The sequence below is a fragment of the Lipophrys pholis genome, assembly GCF_963383615.2.
Source record: "Lipophrys pholis genome assembly, chromosome: 11".
In the NCBI taxonomy this organism is placed as follows: domain Eukaryota; kingdom Metazoa; phylum Chordata; class Actinopteri; order Blenniiformes; family Blenniidae; genus Lipophrys; species Lipophrys pholis.
The window spans coordinates 30,422,565-30,442,620 of record NC_137631.1 but is presented as its reverse complement, the minus strand read 5'-3'; the positions used below and the strand labels follow the sequence as shown (position 1 = coordinate 30,442,620).

The following is a 20,056-nucleotide window of genomic DNA, read 5'->3' as shown; positions in this document are numbered from 1 at the left end:
TCGGCATTTTTATGCATACTTTTTGTACGTGACCGCAAATGTCACTTGAAAAAACACCAACAAACCTTGAATATTTAAAAAGAAAGAAGCTATTTAAACATGTTTGGGCAACTTTGGGAAGAACAAATGTTCCTGCAGAATATCAGAGGGTCTCGCAGTGGAAGAGCAGGAGTTGTCAATATCAAAGAAAATAGATTTTTAAAATATATTCCTTAAGATGAGTGAAGACAACTCAACACTGAGGTCCTCATTCTGCCATGAGAGACAGAAAAGTAGCATTATCCTCAAAGCCAGGGGGAGTTTGTAAGAACAAGCATGATCCTACCGTGTTTTGGACATTCCCTGGATTTGGAGCCAGAAGGTTTCATTAAATAGGACTAAGATTGTAGGAATTTTCCACAGTAATTGTTTGGTTTTGTGAAAATGTCAATCAGGACGTTCAAACACACTTTAGTTCAGGGTCCACAAACAATCCAACTCCATCTTGAGCTGGTAAAGACTGGTAAAATAGTGACATCATAACCTTTAACTCTAAACGTTGGAGTTTTTTCTTTGTTGTGGTGCAGAGTATACGTGATGAAAATAAACCTTTTTTCATTATTGGCCTCAGACGTGTGGGAATCATCACACATCTGTGAACAGATTTACACAAACCTGAACCGATACCATGAGAAATGACTACAATCTCAACATAAAGCCAATTTTAATGAAACTTTATGGTGTAAATACAGTGAAATGTCCAGAAAACTTCTCCAGCTGTTACATTCTGGTGTTTCTCAGTCTCATTCAGCTGAATGATTATTAACTTCTATAGAGCATCACTGACCTCCCTGTGTCAGCTGGGGTTAAGAAATGTGTTTACAAATATATCATGTCTTTGAAACTTTTACAATATTCTTGGTGGTTTAACAGCTAGTAAACCACCCTGTCTAACAGCTAGTAAACCACCCTGTTTAACAGCTGATAAACCACCCTGTTTAACAGCTAGTAAACCACCCTGTCTAACAGCTAGTAAACCACCCTGTTTAACAGCTGATAAACCACCCTGTTTAACAGCTAGTAAACCACCCTGTTTAACAGCTAGTAAACCACCCTGTTTAACAGCTGGTAAACTGACCTGTTTAACTGCTGATAAACCACCCTGTTTAACAGCTAGTAAACCACCCTGTTTAACAGCTGATAAACCCCCCTGTTTAACAGCTAGTAAACCACCCTGTTTAACAGCTGATAAACCACCCTGTTTAACAGCTAGTAAACCACCCTGTTTAACAGCTAGTAAACTGACCTGTTTAACAGCTGATAAACCCCCCTGTTTAACAGCCAGTAAACCACCCTGTTTAACAGCTGATAAACCACCCTGTTTAACAGCTGATAAACCACCCTGTTTAACAGCTAGTAAACCACCCTGTTTAACAGCTAGTTAACCACCCTGTTTAACAGCTGATAAACCACCCTGTTTAACAGCTAGTAAACCACCCTGTTTAACAGCTGATAAACCACCCTGTTTAACAGCTAGTAAACCACCCTGTTTAACAGCTAGTAAACTGACCTGTTTAACAGCTGATAAACCCCCCTGTTTAACAGCCAGTAAACCACCCTGTTTAACAGCTGATAAACCACCCTGTTTAACAGCTGATAAACCACCCTGTTTAACAGCTAGTAAACCACCCTGTTTAACAGCTAGTAAACCACCCTGTTTAACAGCTGATAAACCACCCTGTTTAACAGCTAGTAAACCACCCTGTTTAACAGCTAGTAAACTGACCTGTTTAACAGCTGATAAACCCCCCTGTTTAACAGCCAGTAAACCACCCTGTTTAACAGCTGATAAACCACCCTGTTTAACAGCTGATAAACCACCCTGTTTAACAGCTAGTAAACCACCCTGTTTAACAGCTAGTTAACCACCCTGTTTAACAGCTGATAAACCACCCTGTTTAACAGCTAGTAAACCACCCTGTTTAACAGCTGGGTTGGAGCCTGTAGCCAGCTGGTTTTGCCCCACAGGCCTGATGTTACACCCTCATATAGATATTTTATTCACCTATACTATACGTTTTAATTTAAAAGTTACTATTGCACTATTTTACTGGTCTGGACCACTCAGGATGAGATTGGGCTTTATTTGTCCTTGAACTAAAATGAATTTGAAATACCTGATATAAAGGTTGTTTTTGAGGCAGATTTTAGGGGAGGAAGAAAAATGTTTTTTTTTTCATTATTAATGATTTTTACTCTCCTGTTGTGTCTGTCAGGACTTCTGGGCCGCCCCTCACTTTGAGAACCACTGCTGTTTAGTAATCCTGCAGTCAGGACCAGAGATAACAGTTTAAAACTAGTGGATCAAGTAAGGAAAGCCAAAAGACGTGTCTGTGTTTGCCTGCACTCTACCATGAGAGCATGTTAACATGCCAGACACCAAACTTCATCAACAGTGGACATTTTACCGACCCGTGCCTCGGACCGTGTTTCTGCTTCTCTGTACAAAGTGCCAACCTTGTTTACTTCTGTTCAGACGATCTTTGTGGAACTGAGACTGTAAAGGCGTGATGGCGTGACATCCACAGCAGGACTGACAAGGAAAATAAATGCAGCATTTTAACATGAAACCCTCAGTGCTTTTGTGTGTGTGTGTGTGTGTGTGTGTGTGTGTGATCATTTTTGTTTCTGAAAAGTTTCATGCTTACACGCCAACATTGTGAAAATGATGTTTGTTTCCGCAGAAAAACTGCATAAACACTGAAACAATGTTGTTCCTCTGGGTGCAGTTGTTATTAGTACTGAAAGCACACACACACACACACACACACACACACACACACACACACACACACACACACACACACACACACACACACACACACACACACACACACACACACAGCTCTAAACATTAACAACAGGAGAACACGAATATTCTAGTGGACAGACCACCAAGTTGGACTGTTATTATGGTGACTGTCAAAATAAAACCACCAAGTTGGATTGTTATTATGGTGACTGTCAAAATAAAACCACCAAGTATGATTGTTATTATGGTGACTGTCAAAATAAAACCACCAAGTTAGATTGTTATTATGGTGACTGTCAAAATAAAACTACCAAGTTGGATTGTTATTATGGTGACTGTCAAAATAAAACCACCAAGTTGGATTGTTATTTTGGTGACTGTCAAAATAAAACCACCAAGTTAGATTGTTATTATGGTGACTGTCAAAATAAAACTACCAAGTTGGATTGTTATTATGGTGACTGTCAAAATAAAACCAAGTTGGATTGTTACTATGGTGACTGTCAAAATAAAACTACCAAGTTGGATTGTTATCATGGTGACTGTCAAAATAAAACCACCAAGTTGGATTGTTATTATGGTGACTGTCAAAATAAAACCACCAAGTTGGATTGTTATCATGGTGACTGTCAAAATAAAACTACCAAGTTGGATTGTCATTACGGTGACTGTCAAAATAAAACTACCAAGTTGGATTGTCATTACGGTGACTGTCAAAATAAAACTACCAAGTTGGATTGTTATTACGGTGACTGTCAAAATAAAACTACCAAGTTGGATTGTCATTACGGTGACTGTCAAAATAAAACTACCAAGTTGGATTGTTATTACGGTGACTGTCAAAATAAAACTACCAAGTTGGATTGTCATTACGGTGACTGTCAAAATAAAACTACCAAGTTGGATTGTTATTATGGTGACTGTCAAAATAAAACTACCAAGTTGGATTGTCATTACGGTGACTGTCAAAATAAAACTACCACGTTGGATTTTTATTACGGTGACTGTCAAAATAAAACTACCAAGTTGGATTGTCATTACGGTGACTGTCAAAATACAAGTACCAAGTCCAGGAGAGTATGTACTGCTGTGAACAATAACCAGAACAGCCAAAGCAGGTCCAGGGCTTCTAATACTTGGGCTCAAGACTGGCGAGCAGAGAGCAGAGAGCAGGACACCAGAGAGAGACAGGTGTCCAGGTGACAGGTGTCCTGGTGACAGGTGACAGGTGAGAGCCTGGAGGCCCTCAACAAGCTGAAAAACACTCGGCACTCTCGATTATCTCCAGGACTCAAAAGCTGGGTCGTTTTAACAGCCATTGAATCCATCTGGCTATATGATTGTGAGACCTGGTCACTAACTGCTTCACTCACTAAGGTGGCTGTTATATTAGGATGTTGAGGGCAGCATATGACATCAGCTGGAAACAAAACAGCACAAACCAGCAGCTGCATGTGAACTTCTGAGGGCGTCGGACAAGATGCTCAGGCCACTGCCACATGTTGCATGAGGAGGAAATGTGGTGGACATTTATGACCTTCTTTTTTCTGGAATGTGGTCAGATTCTGTCAAAATGCACACAGAACTGAGCAGCTGTGATGGACTGAACTGGACAATTATCCTGTTGAGAAATTAATGTTAAGCTTTTGTTCATCTGCATAATTAATACACACTTTATTGCCATGGGCCCATGTTCATACTGAATTATTCTGCTTTGGCTTGTGGTGTTGTTGACTTGGCTGCGTCACAGGTTTTAACAGACATGATTCTTATCTGAGCTCCTCTGTCGATCTTGTAAGTGATTTTAAAATTGTATCATTAACGTTTAAAGCAAGATGGTGACCCCATATATTTTTTTCTATTTACCCCAAAGCCCAGGATGACAACTAAAGCCCCCCCCCCCCCCCCCCCCCCATGGAGATAATCCACCCATCCTTCAAAGTGTTCCTTAAAATTCACATTGGATTTTCAGATGTTGAATTTGATATATGTGTTATATGTGTGCATATATTATTATGAATGTCAAGATATGTGTGTATACACTTGGATATAGATTTATTTTGTGTATATGTACTTTCATAAAATATAGATTTATTTATAGATTACTGGGGGACACTTCCTGACTCATAAACTCAGTGACAGTGTGTGTGTGTGTGTGTGTGTGTTTTTTCTTATTTTTCAGTATTTGTTTGTATCTCTTGTGTGAAATGGATTAACACTAAAACACTAAGATAATTGTAAAGGTGACGACATCTCATAAATACCTGATTTCAATTCCTCATGACATGATTTTAATTTTAATTTTGGTTGGAACTTCTTTCCTGTCAAGTCACTTTGTAAACTGTTTTAAGGAGGTGATCATCTTTAAACAAAGGTTAGTATGAAGAGAGCAAATATGTTATTCAGCATGATAAACTAATTATTTCTTCGAGTTTTTTTTTAAAGTACCTGCCAAAACCAAGTTTTATTATCATTATTACCCATCACAACCAGTTTATAAATATTACCCGCCAAAACCAGGGCATAGTGACGCTGCGTGGAGGCCCGCGTGCCAAACCACCGCTCCCGCCTGCAGGTGGATCTGAGCGCCCCTACCGGCCAATCAGTGCTGGTGCAGTCGCGTCGACGCCATCCTCCAGCAGCCGCGCAGGCGCACTGATCACCGTCCCGCTGCCGGAGACCGGTGCGCCCCTCCCGGCCAATCAGCGCCGGTGCAGCCGCTTCGATACCACCCCCCAGCGGCCGCACAGGCGCACTGAGCGCCCAACTGCCATTTTGTGGTCCAAGCTATTCTGCTAAAGGAGAGGGATTAAAACAAACTGCCCAGAAGCCCGTACTTCTTCCCGGCCGCTTCAACTTTGTCGCACGGACCGAGTGCTGCCGGTCGAGTTCCGCGGGAGCAGCAACACTCCACACGGGTAAACGCTCAGTACTTTTCTGTTTGCAGGGTCTTTAATCGGCCTCTAGGTGTCACGATGGGGCTCCGGTCCCGGGCAGCTCCGTCGGAGAGTGTTTGTCTCCCTCTATCGTTATCGAAAACCCAGTCAAAATACGTTTAAATACCCCGAGTTGGAATAAAACTCGGAGCGGGTCGGGTGTATCGGTGACTGCCCGCGGAGGTGTCGGTGCTGCGGGGACAGTTTAGTGGCTGTGTTGGAGAGTTGAGGCCGAGGCGTCCATTTTCTCTTTGTTTCCGTCTTTATGGAAGTGGCGCCATGAAGTTATTAGCCACAAGCTAACGTTAGCAGTCACACATCAATGTGTAAACCCCGAGCCAACCCTCTTCTCCAAAACAATAAACAGTTGGGAGCACATTAGAAATAAATACAATGAACTTAAAATGTATTTCTAAGTTTGTTACGGAACGAATTGTGAACAAATCAAGCGGCTAGCGTTAGCTCGCTCGTTAGCCTAGCTCAGGCTTGAGGCCTACACCTTCGACTATTCTAATATCTGAAACATTAAAAAAAAAAGTGGTCACAGCAAACATCCAAACAATATTTTAAATTAAATTTCACTGGTAAACGTGTACAGTTATTGAACGCTAACTCGTGTAGTTGAGGAGTACACGCAGAGATGTGCTAAAGCTCGTACGGAAAAATCAGCGACATAAAAAAAAAAATCCTTGAAGATCTCAAAGACTTGACGAAGTCCTCCATGTCCTCCTCCAGAAGATCCACCATCAGCTCCTCTCCCTGTGACCGGGTCTCTGCTATGATCTCCGGCTGCTGCTGCCCACGTCCCCCGACTGTCTCCTATTCTAAGCCCTCTTACAGCCTCTTAGCCGCAGAGATATTATGGCAGAGAGCTCCCTCTACGACTCTGCTCGGAGAGCTACAAAAATACTGCTGGATGGAAGGATGGTAATGCCACGAGGGGACAGACTATACAGATCAAAAATACTGCTGGATGTATGGATGTCAGTGCCAAAAGGGGCTTTACAATTCTAAAATCCATAAACACTGCTGGATGGATGGATGGATTGACAGCACGAGACAACAGACTATATACAGAACAGAAATACAACTGGATGGTTCTATTGAGGGGATGGCTTCAAAAACACTAAAAAAACTAGTTTAAAAAAACCCAAAACAAAACATTGCTGTATGTGTCCAAAAATACTCTAGTAGGTTGTGACGACACCAACATGTTGGATCGATACTGATACAACCATGTATTTTGATACTTTTGATACTTTTTGATAATTTTCCAAATAAAGATCGAACACAGCTTGTGGATGTAGCAGCAGCCAGTTTCCCTTCTCTCTCTCTCTCTCTCTCCCTCTCTCTCTCTCTCTCTCTCTCTCTCTCTCTCTCTCTCTCTCTCTCTCTCTCATTCCTCTCTTTCACCAGACTCTTGCTCTTTGCTGCTCCGTTAGTGATGCACTTGATTTCTTTTTTCTGAGTTTCCACGGGTCATTTGAGTCAGTCACGCATGGAGGATGTTCCGCGTAAATAACATGCAGGAAATCTGTTTGAGTGTAATGCAGAATTTCTTTCACAAAAGATTTGAAATTTGTTGTTTACCAAATTCAAAATTTTAAGAGTTACTTCAAACAAGCAGTTGAGTATATGATGATTTTACTTTTGAATAACAAATAACTCTGACTTAGAATGAGTGTTTTCATCATTTTTGGATCACAAGCATTGCTGCAGCTTTTTGTGTTTTTTGGTCATTCTTGTATGACTTTTGATCTTCTGACCTAGTTTGATGTAACATTGAAATATGACCTGCTAATACAATCTAGTGCAAATATTTTGACATGCACAGTGCATGGGAAGCCGTTGCGTCCGTCGTATTGCAAACTTGTGTTGTGCAAATATTGGGCATAAAAGAATTGAAATGAAACTTGTTCAAAATGTTGTCTAATGACTGCTGTTTTTGAACTGTATGTGTCTTCCTGTATGTGAACCTTTTCGTTCATACTTGATGTTGAACTGAGACCTGTATTTAGTAATTTGGCTGACAGGCGGCCTTCAGAGACACCAGAGATAGTCTTGGCTGATTTTTCTGTAAACCAAAGAAATATAAAGTTGTCAAAATGCTAAAAGAAACAACAACAAACTGTCATATTTCTGAACAGTTCACAGTCCCAATATGTAGAACATTGTCCTTGAAACATATCATGTGTAGTCACATCCATTTGAAGCCTTTAATCGCAGTCTTTAGCATCTCTATCAGACTTTAAAGTCTGCTCAAGTTGGAGGCTCTTGCTTCCTGCAGGACTCTAGAGGTTAGCATTTAGCATTGTCCCTACAGTGTGTGTGTGTGTGTGTGTGGGTGTGTGTGTGTGTGGGTGTGTGTGTGTGGGTGTGTGTGTGGGTGTGTGTGTGGGTGTGTATGTGTATGTGTGTGTGTGACCTTCTCAGACCTGCAACATGTCAAACTAGCTTGCGCCTGGCCAGCTAGTGGTTCAGGTTCATATCCAGTGTTTGCTTCATGTGGTTGGTATGTTGTTCCAGTGGAGTGATAGTGTTTTCCAAAGCTTTCATAAGTGAAGGAGATCTTTGAGCTGTGGTATAATCTCAGTTAACCGATACGCCTGGTATATTCTGGTGCCGATCAGTGAGAATCTAACACACAGCTTAATGTTTGTTTGATTTCAGTTCCCACCCAGCATGGATGGTGGGCCAACAGAGGGGGTCGCCATTCAGGCCGTCCACAGCCAGGATGCCATGGTGGCCGACCTCCTGCAGCAGGCCGCCCAGGCTGGAGGAGTGGTGGAGGGACAAGCTGGAGTTGTCCTGGAACAAGGTTGGTATCGATGGATATCTAATGATTTCACAGTGTCAAATTCATGCTGGATCGATGGACACACTCATGTTGCTTTTCAGGTCATGGAGAAGCAATGGTGGCAGCTTCCCAGTCCCAGCAGCAGCTGATAGAAGCTGGGGTAGGGGTCAGTATGGGGGCGGGGGTGGAGATGATGGTCATGGACTCACTGGATCCGACTCTGTTGCAGATGAAGACGGAGGTGAGCTCGCAGTGAAGATGTGCAGCCATGTTTGGTGGCACTGTTTAAATGACTTTCCTGTGCAGGTGATCGATGCTGCGGTTGGAGGGTCGTCTGCCACGGTGGGCGTGGTTGGAGGGGTAGCAGGCGGCGCTCACCAAGCTACTGTGACCACAGTGGACCAGACGCAAATCATCACGCTTCAGGTCCTTTTATTAAAACTTGTTTTTATCCTCAAGGTGTTCATTTGTGTTGATCAATGTCTCATAAATCTCCTTGAGGCAATAGAATTCTCAAGATGGGAAAACTGACGGAGGGAATAAATCAGCCTATAGACTAATCGGGAATGCTGATTAATTATTAAACCAGCAGTTTCAAACCCATAACCTTTACATTTATACTTAAAGTTTTTCTTTGTTGTGGTGCAGAGTACATGTGGTGAAAGTATGTATATTGTCACAAAAACAAACTATTACTACTGGAAATGACTACCATCTCATCATAACATAAATTTTTTAAAAACACCTTTAGGTGCTAAATACAGTCAACTGTCAAAAAAAACAACCTTGTAGCTGTTGCATTATGGGTGTTTTCACAAACAAAGGCTTATTTGGCAACCTGTAGGACGATAATCAGTTTCAGATATTTAAGCTACTGTTTGAACTTGATGTCAATCATCAGGACTTTGACATCACTCCACACTTTTATGCCTCCTTGTCTTGGAGGGTGATGAGCAATAAAAACATTCAATAAAGGTAAAACACTGAATTGATAAATCATAAACTATCAAGTCAGTTGAGTAAAGTCACAACATTACTTGCTAATCGTCGCCCATTACGTTGCAACTATAGTAGTTGAACATATAATGAAATCAGACTCACTGTCACTCCGTCAGTCTGTAATAAGTTATTTTATGCTGTTCATTGACGTGAGCAGGGTTCATGGATCATGAAAAATAAAGGAACTGGTTAAAGGCCCCTGAATACTCCCAAATAACAAGAAGGTTCAGTTGCTGACAAAAGTTTTAGGGAATGCAAGATAGGGAAAGTGGAAATGGTGGAGGGTGTGCGACACTTGTGAAAAGTGGGACACCATTGTGTTAGGGAAAGGTGGGGAGCAGGAGTTTCTGGTGGTAGGGGTGTGGTGTAGAAATAAGGAACTGGCTGTGATTCATTTCTATGGTCCGTGTCAAAACTTGGAGTTAGATAAGATGTTGCACATGCAAGGATTAGTTAGGCGTGAAGTAATATTGTGTGGAGATTTTAACGCACTTCTTGGGGTGGGGTACGAGTAGATGCGAATGGGGTGATGGTGAAGGCTCTTTTAGATGAGAAGGAGTTGGTGTGTCCTAATGATGGACGTGGCTCTAGATTTGACATACGCACCTCGCAGTTATCCAGTTTGGACCTCACCTTAGTGTCCAGTACGTTGGCAAATAAATGCAACTGGGATGTTTTTGAAGAAGCTGCCATGGGCAGTGACCATTATCCAATTGTAACATCAATACAGATTGAGAAGGAGCAAGTACTTGGCTGTGGAGGAGGAAGATGGGGTCTTGAGAAAGTTGACTGGAATAAATTTACTGAAATAAGTGAGCAGAATTTTGGTGAGGATGACCTGGGCAAGGATGTGGCTGAGATAAATCACAAATTGTGTGACAACATTCGTCAGGCTGCTTCAGGTGCCATTCCTAAAAGTAAGGGAAATATGAAGGAATCAGCAGTTCCTTGGTGAACAGAAGAGTGTACAACAGCCGTCAAGGAGAGAAATAAAGCATTTAAATGACTTAAAAGGACACAATTGTGATAAGGGTTAGTGTTAGCTCAAGCTGTCGCAGGGAAGATTATTAAATGAGCAAAGTGAGTTGGATGGCAGTCTTTCTGTGATAAAATAGGAAGAACAACACTGCTTAGTGATGTTTAGGGCATGATAAAGAGAATGGGTGGAGATAACAGAATGGGGCTATCCAGTGCTGGAGGAGGTTGGACATCGGGCTATTACAGATATGGAAAAGTCAGAAATGTTAGGGCCTTTGTGAAAGGTGCATGGGTCTAGGAATCTATCTGAGGAAAGGAAAAGGTGTAGAGATCAGACTTTTAGGCAGTATGCAGCATTGTTAGATAATGTGGATGATATGAACGTGCACCCCATTAACTTTCTTTTCTCTTTAGAAGAGCTGAATAGAGCAAGTAGCAAGGCAGCGAACACAGCGCCTGGAAAAGATAAAAAAAAGTTGTGCAATGTAAAGCCCCTTGAGGGAAAGGGGTGTGAAAATCCTTTTTGGGCTTTATAACAAGGTGTGGGAGGAAGGGAGACTCCCTAGAGCAGGCGGACCGAATCCGGACGATGATTCTGTTCGGACCTGTGACCAATCTCGATAAAGACGATATAGTCCCGAGAATATATTGTTTTCATGCAGCATTTTATCCGACGGTCGCTGCTATATACTCCGGGCGCTGCTTCTCCAGTTAATATGACAATAGCGTCACTCAGTTGAGCCAATCAAATCGTTTGTTTACCCTGCGCGGCCAGCACACCAGAGCAGAGAGGAAGAGACAATTCATGACAGCTTGGCTTGCTCCCAAAGAAGGAAGGTAGATGTGGAAAACCGTAGTTTTAAAGACGAATGGATGGAGAAATTTATGTTGATTCTTCCGACAAGCAGTTCAAAACCAGTGTGCCTGGTATGCTCCGAAACTGTGGCAACGTGAAGCGCCACTACGAAACGAAGCACAGCTCTTTTGAGCAAAGTTACCCCTTCGAAGTCTGAGCTGAGGGCACGCAAAATAACCGAACTGCAAGTCCAGTATGACAGGTCTATCCAACTCATCACACATAAGTTTACAGCCCAGCTACGTGCAAACGAATGTTCTCTAAAGGTATCGTGGATTTTGGGGCAACAAAACTTTTAGTGCCATCACTAAAAGTTTTTTTATGTTGCCCCAAAATCCACGATAGTTCCACGACAGTTGTGAAGGAGTGCTTAAAAGCTGTTGCTGAGACATTATTTGAGGGAAAACAAAAAGACGAGATGTGTGAAAAAATCTAACAAATCCCGACGTCAGCCTCAACAGCAACCAGAAAGTAGAAATATTAGCAGATGACGTGCTGGCGCAGCTTGATGCAGCTGCTCAGAGTGCACCATGCATATCTTTGACCATTGATGAGTCTACAGATGTTACTGATAATGCCCAGCTTTTGGTGTATGTGAGATTTCTTCACAAAGATAAGGAGCTCTGTGAGGACCTGCTGGGTGTAACACCACTTGAAACACAGGAGGACATATATGCAGCAATAAAAGAGATGCTGAGAAAGAGAGGCATGGATCTGAAGCAGGTTGTCTCTGTCACCACAGATAGTGCCCTGCCATGGTGGGAAAAGAGAGGGAGGCTGTGCCCCGGATGAAAGAGGACAATCCAGATCGTATTGCTTCCCACTGTCTCATCCACTGTTCTGTGTGCAGCTCTATCAGAACACAGTGATGAAACTCAACTTCCTTAGGGCATCTTCATCCCTTCAGCATCGCCTCCTGAGAGAATTCCTGGAAGATGTTGAGGCAAATGCCAATGACCTGCTGCTGCACAGCAATGTGAGGTGGCTGAGTGAAGGCAATGCTGGGATGTTTCTGGTCTGTTCGAAAAGAAATAGCAGCTTTCGTAAAGCAGGTCAAGAGTCAGAGAGCAACAGAGTTTTCACTTTCTTTTTCTGGAACGATGAGTACAAGATGGATATGGTTTCCTTTTTGGTTGACAGTACATCACATCTTAATGAGCTCAATTTAAAGCTGCAGGGCCAGAACAGTCCAGTTGCTGATTTGATGACCGCTGTTCGCTCTTTCCAGAGGAAGTTGGACATTTTCAAAGAAGATCTTGAAGGAGAGTGCGAACACTTCCCAAAACTGCAGGAAGAGATTCAGGGTGAGAGAGATGTTTCTCTCTATTTTGACTTCATAAACAAGCTGATTGGAAACTTCAGTAAAAGGTTCAACAGCTTCAGCCTTGGGCAGCAGCTCCTCCTGCTCATCCACAGTCCTTTCCTCATCAGAGAAGTCAGAGGATTCTCAAACGATGTGACACAGACATTCAAATGGACACATGCAGGATCTCTACAGCTTGAGCTCATTGATCTGCAAGCAAATGCCGCATTAAGAGAGAATTTTGAGGCAACTGACCCTGCTACTTTGTGGCTCCCGAATGTGTGTGAGAGTGTGTTCCCTGGTCTGACCAAAGGAGCACTGCACACCTTGGCTATGTTTGGATCGACATACAGCTGTGAGTCAGCTTTTTCCACGATGAACATTTTTAAAAACAAGCACCGTTCTAGGCTCACGAATGAACACCTACATATCTGCATGAGAATGGCACTGACTCCATTCCAACCAAGATTTAAATTACTGGCAGGGCAGTCACGTTCCCATTTCTTTTATTAAGTTAAACAGAATAATTAAAAGAGAAAATGTGGCGTTCAATGGTGTGTTTGCATTTTTTTCTTAAAGAGCCTTTTTATTTATTGTTTTCTGAAGATGTAAAAAAAAATTTTTTTACTTGAAAAGTAGCCCGTAATTTTTTTTTAGGCTCAGCGCTCTTTAATTTAAGAGAAAGATGGGTTATTTGGCTCTGTTAGCACTTTTTAATTTATTTTATTCTGAGTTTCCCATTTTCTTTAATCTGAAATAAAGGCCTTTAATTTTTTTGCCTGGGACAACTTTTATTTATGGTAAAGGGCTAGCTATGCACTCTGTTAAACCTTTCCTGCATTGAAAACTGACAATAAACATTATTTAAACCATATGAAAATGTGGACATATGGGAAGGCTATATGACACAAGCTGGACCTCGGTTCGGACCTTTTACTTGGAGGAATTTGTAATACCTGGACCTCTGTGACTTTTAATCGAATACCTCTGCCCTAGAGTATGGAAAGAGGCTGTGATAGTGCCAATAAGGAAACCAGGTAAAGATCTGTCTAAACCTGGGAACTATAGACCTATAGCACTACATCAAATATCTGTAAAGCTACGGAAAGAATGGTTACTGAGTGCTTGAGGTATTTTGCCCAAAAGAAAGGAATTATATCAAGATATCAAAGTGGTTTTAGAAAAGGGAGAGGAACCATGGACTTGGTAGTGTGCTTAGAAAATGAAATTGAGAAAGCTCCGAAAAATAGAGAGGTCGTACTGGCAGTGTTTTGTGACGTAGAAAAGGCTTATGACATGATGTGGAGGGAGGGGCTTTTAATAAAGCTGAGACAGATGGGGGTAGGGGGAAGAATGTTCAGATGGGTTAGAAGTTCGATGGTTGGTCGGTCTATTCAAGTTAAAAGAGGAAGTGTGTTATGCAGGTGTTTGGAGGTTGAAAATGACACGCTGCAAGGAAAGGATCAGTCCTTTCGTGTTCTCCTTGTCACAATGTTTTTTCCAATGTCCGTCCAGATATGGGAAGGTCCCTCTTTGCAGATGATGGAGCATTGTGGAAGAGAGGAAGAGATCTGGGGCACGTTAAAAACAGAATACAGGAAGCCATTACTGCCGTAGAGCTGTGGGCCTATGGCTGGGGATTCAAGTTTTCTATTGAAAAGACAAATATTATGGCATTCACTGAAAATAGGAGGGCCTGGAGGTGTCCCTTCAGCTATATGGAAGAATCTTGGAAAAGGTCAATGTGTTTACGTTTTTGGGGGGTACTGTTTGACACTAAGCTTATCTGGGGAGATCATATAAGTAGAATTGTAACCAAGTGCCAGAAAGTGATCAACATTATGAGATGCCTCAGTGGGGTCAGGTGGGGAGCTGGTCAGATTCTCTGAAGGTCATTTATGTGGCGATGATTCGTTCAGTGTTGGATTATGGGTGTGTTGTTTTTGTCTCTGCCTCAAAAACTCAATTGATGAGACTTGAGCGAGTTGAAGCACAGCCATTAAGGTTGTGTTCTGGAGATGTTAGATTTACCCCTATTGCAGGCTGTTGGTTTAGTCCAGAGAAATGCCTCTTGATCAGAGAAGGAAGCAGCTTCTAGCCAACTATTGGGCGAACCTTAAAGGTCATGATGAGCAACATCCTACAAGAGCTGTGCTTCAACCTTGTTGGGTGGAGAGGGACGTGTTATCACATTCTGAAGTTACAGTGCTGAGTATGTGCAAAATCTGGGCATCAGTCAAATAAGGTTTAGTCCATGTTATTTGGCCAGAAATACCTTTGTGGACAGTAAAAGTATCATGTATAAATTTGTACTTGCTGGAGCTTAAAATGAAGGAAATGAAAAGTTGACCTGTTGGCAGCGTTTTCAGCACGTGTTGAGGCGTTATATTATGAATGTATAAATTCGGGCAAGGTTTTTATTAAAACTAATGAACACTGTACAATCACCAGTTCTAGGAAAGAACAAACAGCCTGTAATAGAATTATGTTGGAGCACACAAATTTAAACAGTACACTACATTTAATAGGGGAACATGAGACAGGGCTATGTGAACAATGCCATACCGAAGAGACAGTGGTACTGTACATGTTTTATTAAATTGTCCAAGGTATTATGAAGAAAGGACAGTTCTGGAAGCTGGATTGAGAAAGGAAGGAGTTCACCAATTTACAATTAATAGTTTTGTCCACTGTCCAAAACCTCTGATCTCATTCCTCATCTGCGGTAATGCTCCATTTAATGGTTGCCAATCGCTGTAAAATACAGTGAAGAAGAAGGTAAACATGATTATATTAGCAAGCTGGAACGTGTGTGCACAGCACACGGCAGTCTGCAAATAGACGCCTCGCTCAGCCCTGTCACGGACTTGTGGCATGATGCGGAAGTAAACAAGAAACATCTGACCAGTCGATTTCGCCTGGAAGTGCACTGTGATGCCGCACCTGATTTTGTTGTTATTGACACGTTTGTTGTTACTGACACGTATTTCAGGATAACGGACCGTTACACTGAAATCCACTGGCAAGAACTCTGTTGTGTCCACTCCTTTTAAGAAATTGAAAAATCTATATTTTCTTTGAAATATTTATAATTTTCTTGGTGGGTTGGCCGGGTTGGAGCCTCGTGCTGCCCTGGTTTAGCCCACGGCCTTATGTTTGACACCTTGTAATATAAACTGACTACAATGAAAAATTACAAATTAATTATTGAACCATATTGACATTACAGGGAATTATTCACCTATAGGGCGGTAGTAACGCGGTTACCGGGGGTCCCTCCATAATGTGTGGCTGTTCTCTGTCCACAGGTGGTGAATATGGAGGAACAGGCGGCATTAGGCCTCGGGGAGCTCCAGCTGGTCCAGGTTCCTGTTTCTGCCACCACCGTGGAGGCTTTGCAGCAAGGCACTTATGTCGACACCACAGCAATGCCGAAGGACGGCGACCCTGTCATCTGCCACACACTGCCGCTGCCCGAGGGCTTCCAGGTGCCAACACATGCTCTGTATGGAGGAAATACAAAATCTACTTTTATTTTTGGTTAGAGTGTTGAGTCGACATAGACCTGTAAGTTAAATCTGTAATCATTTACCATTAATGCCAGCAGTTTATCCTTCTTAGTGGAGTTTTAGCCATTTTGACACTTTTAGACATTCTCATAGTTTTCTAATGGTTTTACCCCCTTTTTTAATATATTGTTTTACAATTTAACCCTATAAAACCAAAATCCTGATTGGAATACCTCTTACTTTCCAATCCAGAATCAGCAAATGGTTTGGAGAAAACGTGAGAATTCGATGAGATTTCATCAGCAATGCTTTGATGTCTTCTTTGAACATTTGAGAAAATAAACAGTTTGCTCTAGCTAAATTATGTATATGTTTTTACACTTCTTACTGCTTTCAGTAAACCCTGAATAATTCCCATACAAACTGTATTATCTGTTCCCAAAAAAATAACAAAATTTCAACTCAATGGAAAGTATATTTGGTAAAGCTCTGAAGAAGGAAGTGCTCAGTTTTGAAGACGAGGTGGATAAACGGTGTCTGATTTGATGTTCAGGTGGTGAAGGTGGGAGCTAACGGAGAGGTGGAAACAGTGGAGCAGGAGGAAGATGAAATGGGAGCCCACCAGGAGGAGGAGGAAGACGACGAGGTGGGAAACCAGCTGGTGGGAGGAGAGGAGGAGCCCATGCAGCCCCCCAATGACGACTCCAGCTGGTCTAAAGACCCCGACTACCAGCCCCCGTCCGGAATCATCAAGAAAGCCAAAAAGGTGAGGCTGCTGGTGGAGTCGCTCTCGCAGTGTGCCGATGGGTTCCAGGTGGATTGCTCACTCAACTCATGTTGTTTAAGGGCAAAAAGAGCCGTCTGCGTTACGCCGAAGGAGACAAGGACATGGACGTGAGTGTGTACGACTTTGAGGAGGAGCAGCAGGAGGGGCTTCTGTCTGAGGTCAACGCCGAGAAGGTGGTCGGCAACATGAAACCACCCAAACCCACCAAGATCAAGAAAAAAGGTAAGATGGTGCACAACGACCGCGTTGAACTCTTCACAGGCCGACGAACATCAAATATCGCCACCATTTATCTTTCATATCCAAGTTTTTATTCCAAATTACACAGAATACTTGCGGGTAAATGTTTCTGTTTTCACCAGTTGGTTTGTTTATCTGGATCAATTATTCCACCTGGGCCAGGAAATAAATCACAACTATGGGCGAAGTCTCAAAATTAGTTCATGAACCTGAACAAAAGAGACATTTTGAACCTGTTAACACAACCACATTTTCAAGTAAAAACGCAAAACTTTCAATCTGTTTTGGGTGTGGAGTTACGGAGCTTGGAGAATGTGAAAACTCAACTTTTTGAGAGAGGCTCCCCAGGTGGAACTTTTTTAAAACACTGTCTTTGTGAAAACAGGAACATGCATCTTTTCTGCTATTGCGCTTGCACACCACGGCTGCAGAAAATAGTTCTTCTGCACATGCATGTGGGCAATATATTTTAGAGATCATGTTAAAAATACCTTGTCAAAGGTTTAGGAACAAACACAATTTCTGTGTTTCATTAATTACAGTCAGATTCTCAATAAGTTGTGTTTTCAATCTAATAAGACTCCGTTTCACATGACGTTTCAAGTGAAATCCCATCTTTTCTGTGTTTTTATTTCAGAAAAGTGTAGCATTCTCACCACAAAGTTTCAAACGGTCCCATTTCCACGGAAACAGCAGAAACACTGAAGCCGATGTAGTTTTCATGTTGGGCCACTAGTCGGTGCTATTGGTTTGTTTAGCAGTGAAATCACACACACATGCAGCAGAGAACTATGAGCTCTAAACATAAACAATGAGAGAACACGGACATTCTAGTTGACAGACCAAGTTAGATTGCTATGACAGTGACTGTCAAAATAAAACTGCCAAGTCCCAGGAGGATATAGACTGGGAGTCGTGACACCACCGTGTTTCAGAAAAGTTGTGTTTCCCGCAAAGACGGAGTCAGGACGTTTTCAAAAAGTTGCATTTCAGTGACTTCTATCACCGTTGCCATGTAAATATGTGAAAAATTTCCCATTAAAAGCAAACTTTTCGTCGCCAGATTACATCACCATATTTTCAGCTCGAGACTTGATTCAAATTTTTAAACGTTGCCGCTCTGGTCCTCTATTCAGAAGTGATAACATATTTTTCACATGTATGCCCAATTTTAATCTGTGAGCCTTCAAGTTTCATAAAGTTTTCAGACATTTTTGGAGTTTAACATGGGTGTGTATTGGAAACGCTAGAGTGGGGAGATGTTCGTTAGAGTGGCAGAAGCTGTCGATTTTCCCCCAAAAAATGTTTCTCTTTCTCCGACAAGGCCACATTTCTTCCTCTTTGTCATCATATTATACATCAAAACGTAGCCACAGGCCTTGTGCGTCTAACAAGGGGTCCCTTTTGTCTGGGAAATATACGGTTCTCTCTAAAAAGGACTTAATTGGCAGCAAGTGCGCGATTACCTCCCATCCACTGTAATGTATTTTGGGGAGACATTTGTTGCAACTCCACACGGGGAGACGGAACGTTTTTAAAACATGAGACGCTCACTATCACTCATTCAACTTCTTCTGACGCTGACAGTGAAATAATTTTTCTACCAAGTGACACGGTTCTCGAAGTATGATCAGTTGTTCGGAAGGTGCGCATCACATTTGGTGAGCCAGCCTCTGCTACTCAGTGACAAGTGCTGAGCCACTGTCAGGAGCTCCGTCTCCATGGCAACAGACACTGCTGCACCTAATCTGCTTGGTAACAGACTACTCCTTTGATAAAGTGGACATGTGATGTTATGGTTTCCCAGCCAGTGCACACACACACACACACACACACACACACACACACACACACACACACACACACACACACACACACAAAACAGTGTCCTAGATAGCATGGTTTTTAATGCTTTTTAATGTGATTTTCAGGTAGATAACAGGTATTAGCCTAGCATGCTAATTAGCATTCTAACAAAGTGCTCAATTGAGCTGATATTCGGTTGGTGGCCTAATTTGGGCTCTAGGGTCACGGATCACTAGCTAATTAGCTGGGTCCTGCTAGGCTGGTTATGTTAGCATGTGAAATAATACCAGATTCCAGGTCAGAGGCCCCTGGGACCTGTGTGATTTTCAGGTAGATCGCAGGAATTCGCCTAGCATGCTAATTAGCATGCTAACAAAGTGTGTTCATTTGAGCTGATATTTGGTGGGTGGCCTAATGGGGGCGCTAGGGTCACGGATCACGAGTTAATTTGCTGAGTTTTCACCCCACCCTAGGGTTAGGGTTACAGGACCAACCCTATAGCAGACAGTAGGGGGCGTCAGTCGGCGGCAGGAGGCAGGCACAATAAAAAATTTCTCCAGAATTTTCTCATCTATTTCTGCTACTCTCCCCATAACGTCTGTCTGAAGCCACAAAAAACTTTAAAATGATGACAAAACAGCTCACAAAGTCAAATTGTTTCACTATTCCTACAAAAACTGGATCTGCTGTTGCATTTATGAAGTCTAGATATTTTTCTGCATTTTTAGCTATTATAGCCATTTCAGCTCTTTCACTTTTTAACTATTTGTTGCAATTTTATCAGTTTTAGCTATTTGAGTCATTTTCCTTTTTAAAAGTTTCTAGTGGTATTTGCTATTAAAATTGTTGTAATTTTAGCTATTTTTCTTTATTAGATGTTTGTTGCAATTTTATAGTAGTTTCAGGGTTTTTTCATTATTAACAAGGTGTCGTGACTTGAGTCATTATATTTTTTATCCAGTAAATGGATAAATGTTAAATGTAAAAAAAGTTTTGCGTTTTCACTTGTAAATGGGGCCTTAGAAATATCCTCTTCCGTCTTAATGTTAATCCT

General features: G+C 42.0%; 1 protein-coding gene across 3 annotated transcripts in view; it reads left to right on the top strand.

The window, feature by feature from the left end:
* The first annotated feature begins 5,539 nt into the window (after positions 1 to 5,539).
* The window catches only part of ctcf (CCCTC-binding factor (zinc finger protein)), a 29,492-nt gene continuing 14,975 nt past the window's right edge, over positions 5,540 to 20,056 (top strand). For all 3 annotated transcript variants that reach the window (XM_080476066.1, XM_080476065.1, XM_080476064.1), the window contains exons 1-7: positions 5,540 to 5,709; positions 8,398 to 8,545; positions 8,626 to 8,765; positions 8,831 to 8,950; positions 15,969 to 16,148; positions 16,723 to 16,935; positions 17,016 to 17,178. In XM_080476066.1, coding sequence (XP_080332192.1) covers positions 8,410 to 8,545; positions 8,626 to 8,765; positions 8,831 to 8,950; positions 15,969 to 16,148; positions 16,723 to 16,935; positions 17,016 to 17,178 — 952 coding nt within the window. In that variant the 5' untranslated portion in view covers positions 5,540 to 5,709; positions 8,398 to 8,409. The remainder of the gene's footprint in view (positions 5,710 to 8,397; positions 8,546 to 8,625; positions 8,766 to 8,830; positions 8,951 to 15,968; positions 16,149 to 16,722; positions 16,936 to 17,015; positions 17,179 to 20,056) is intronic.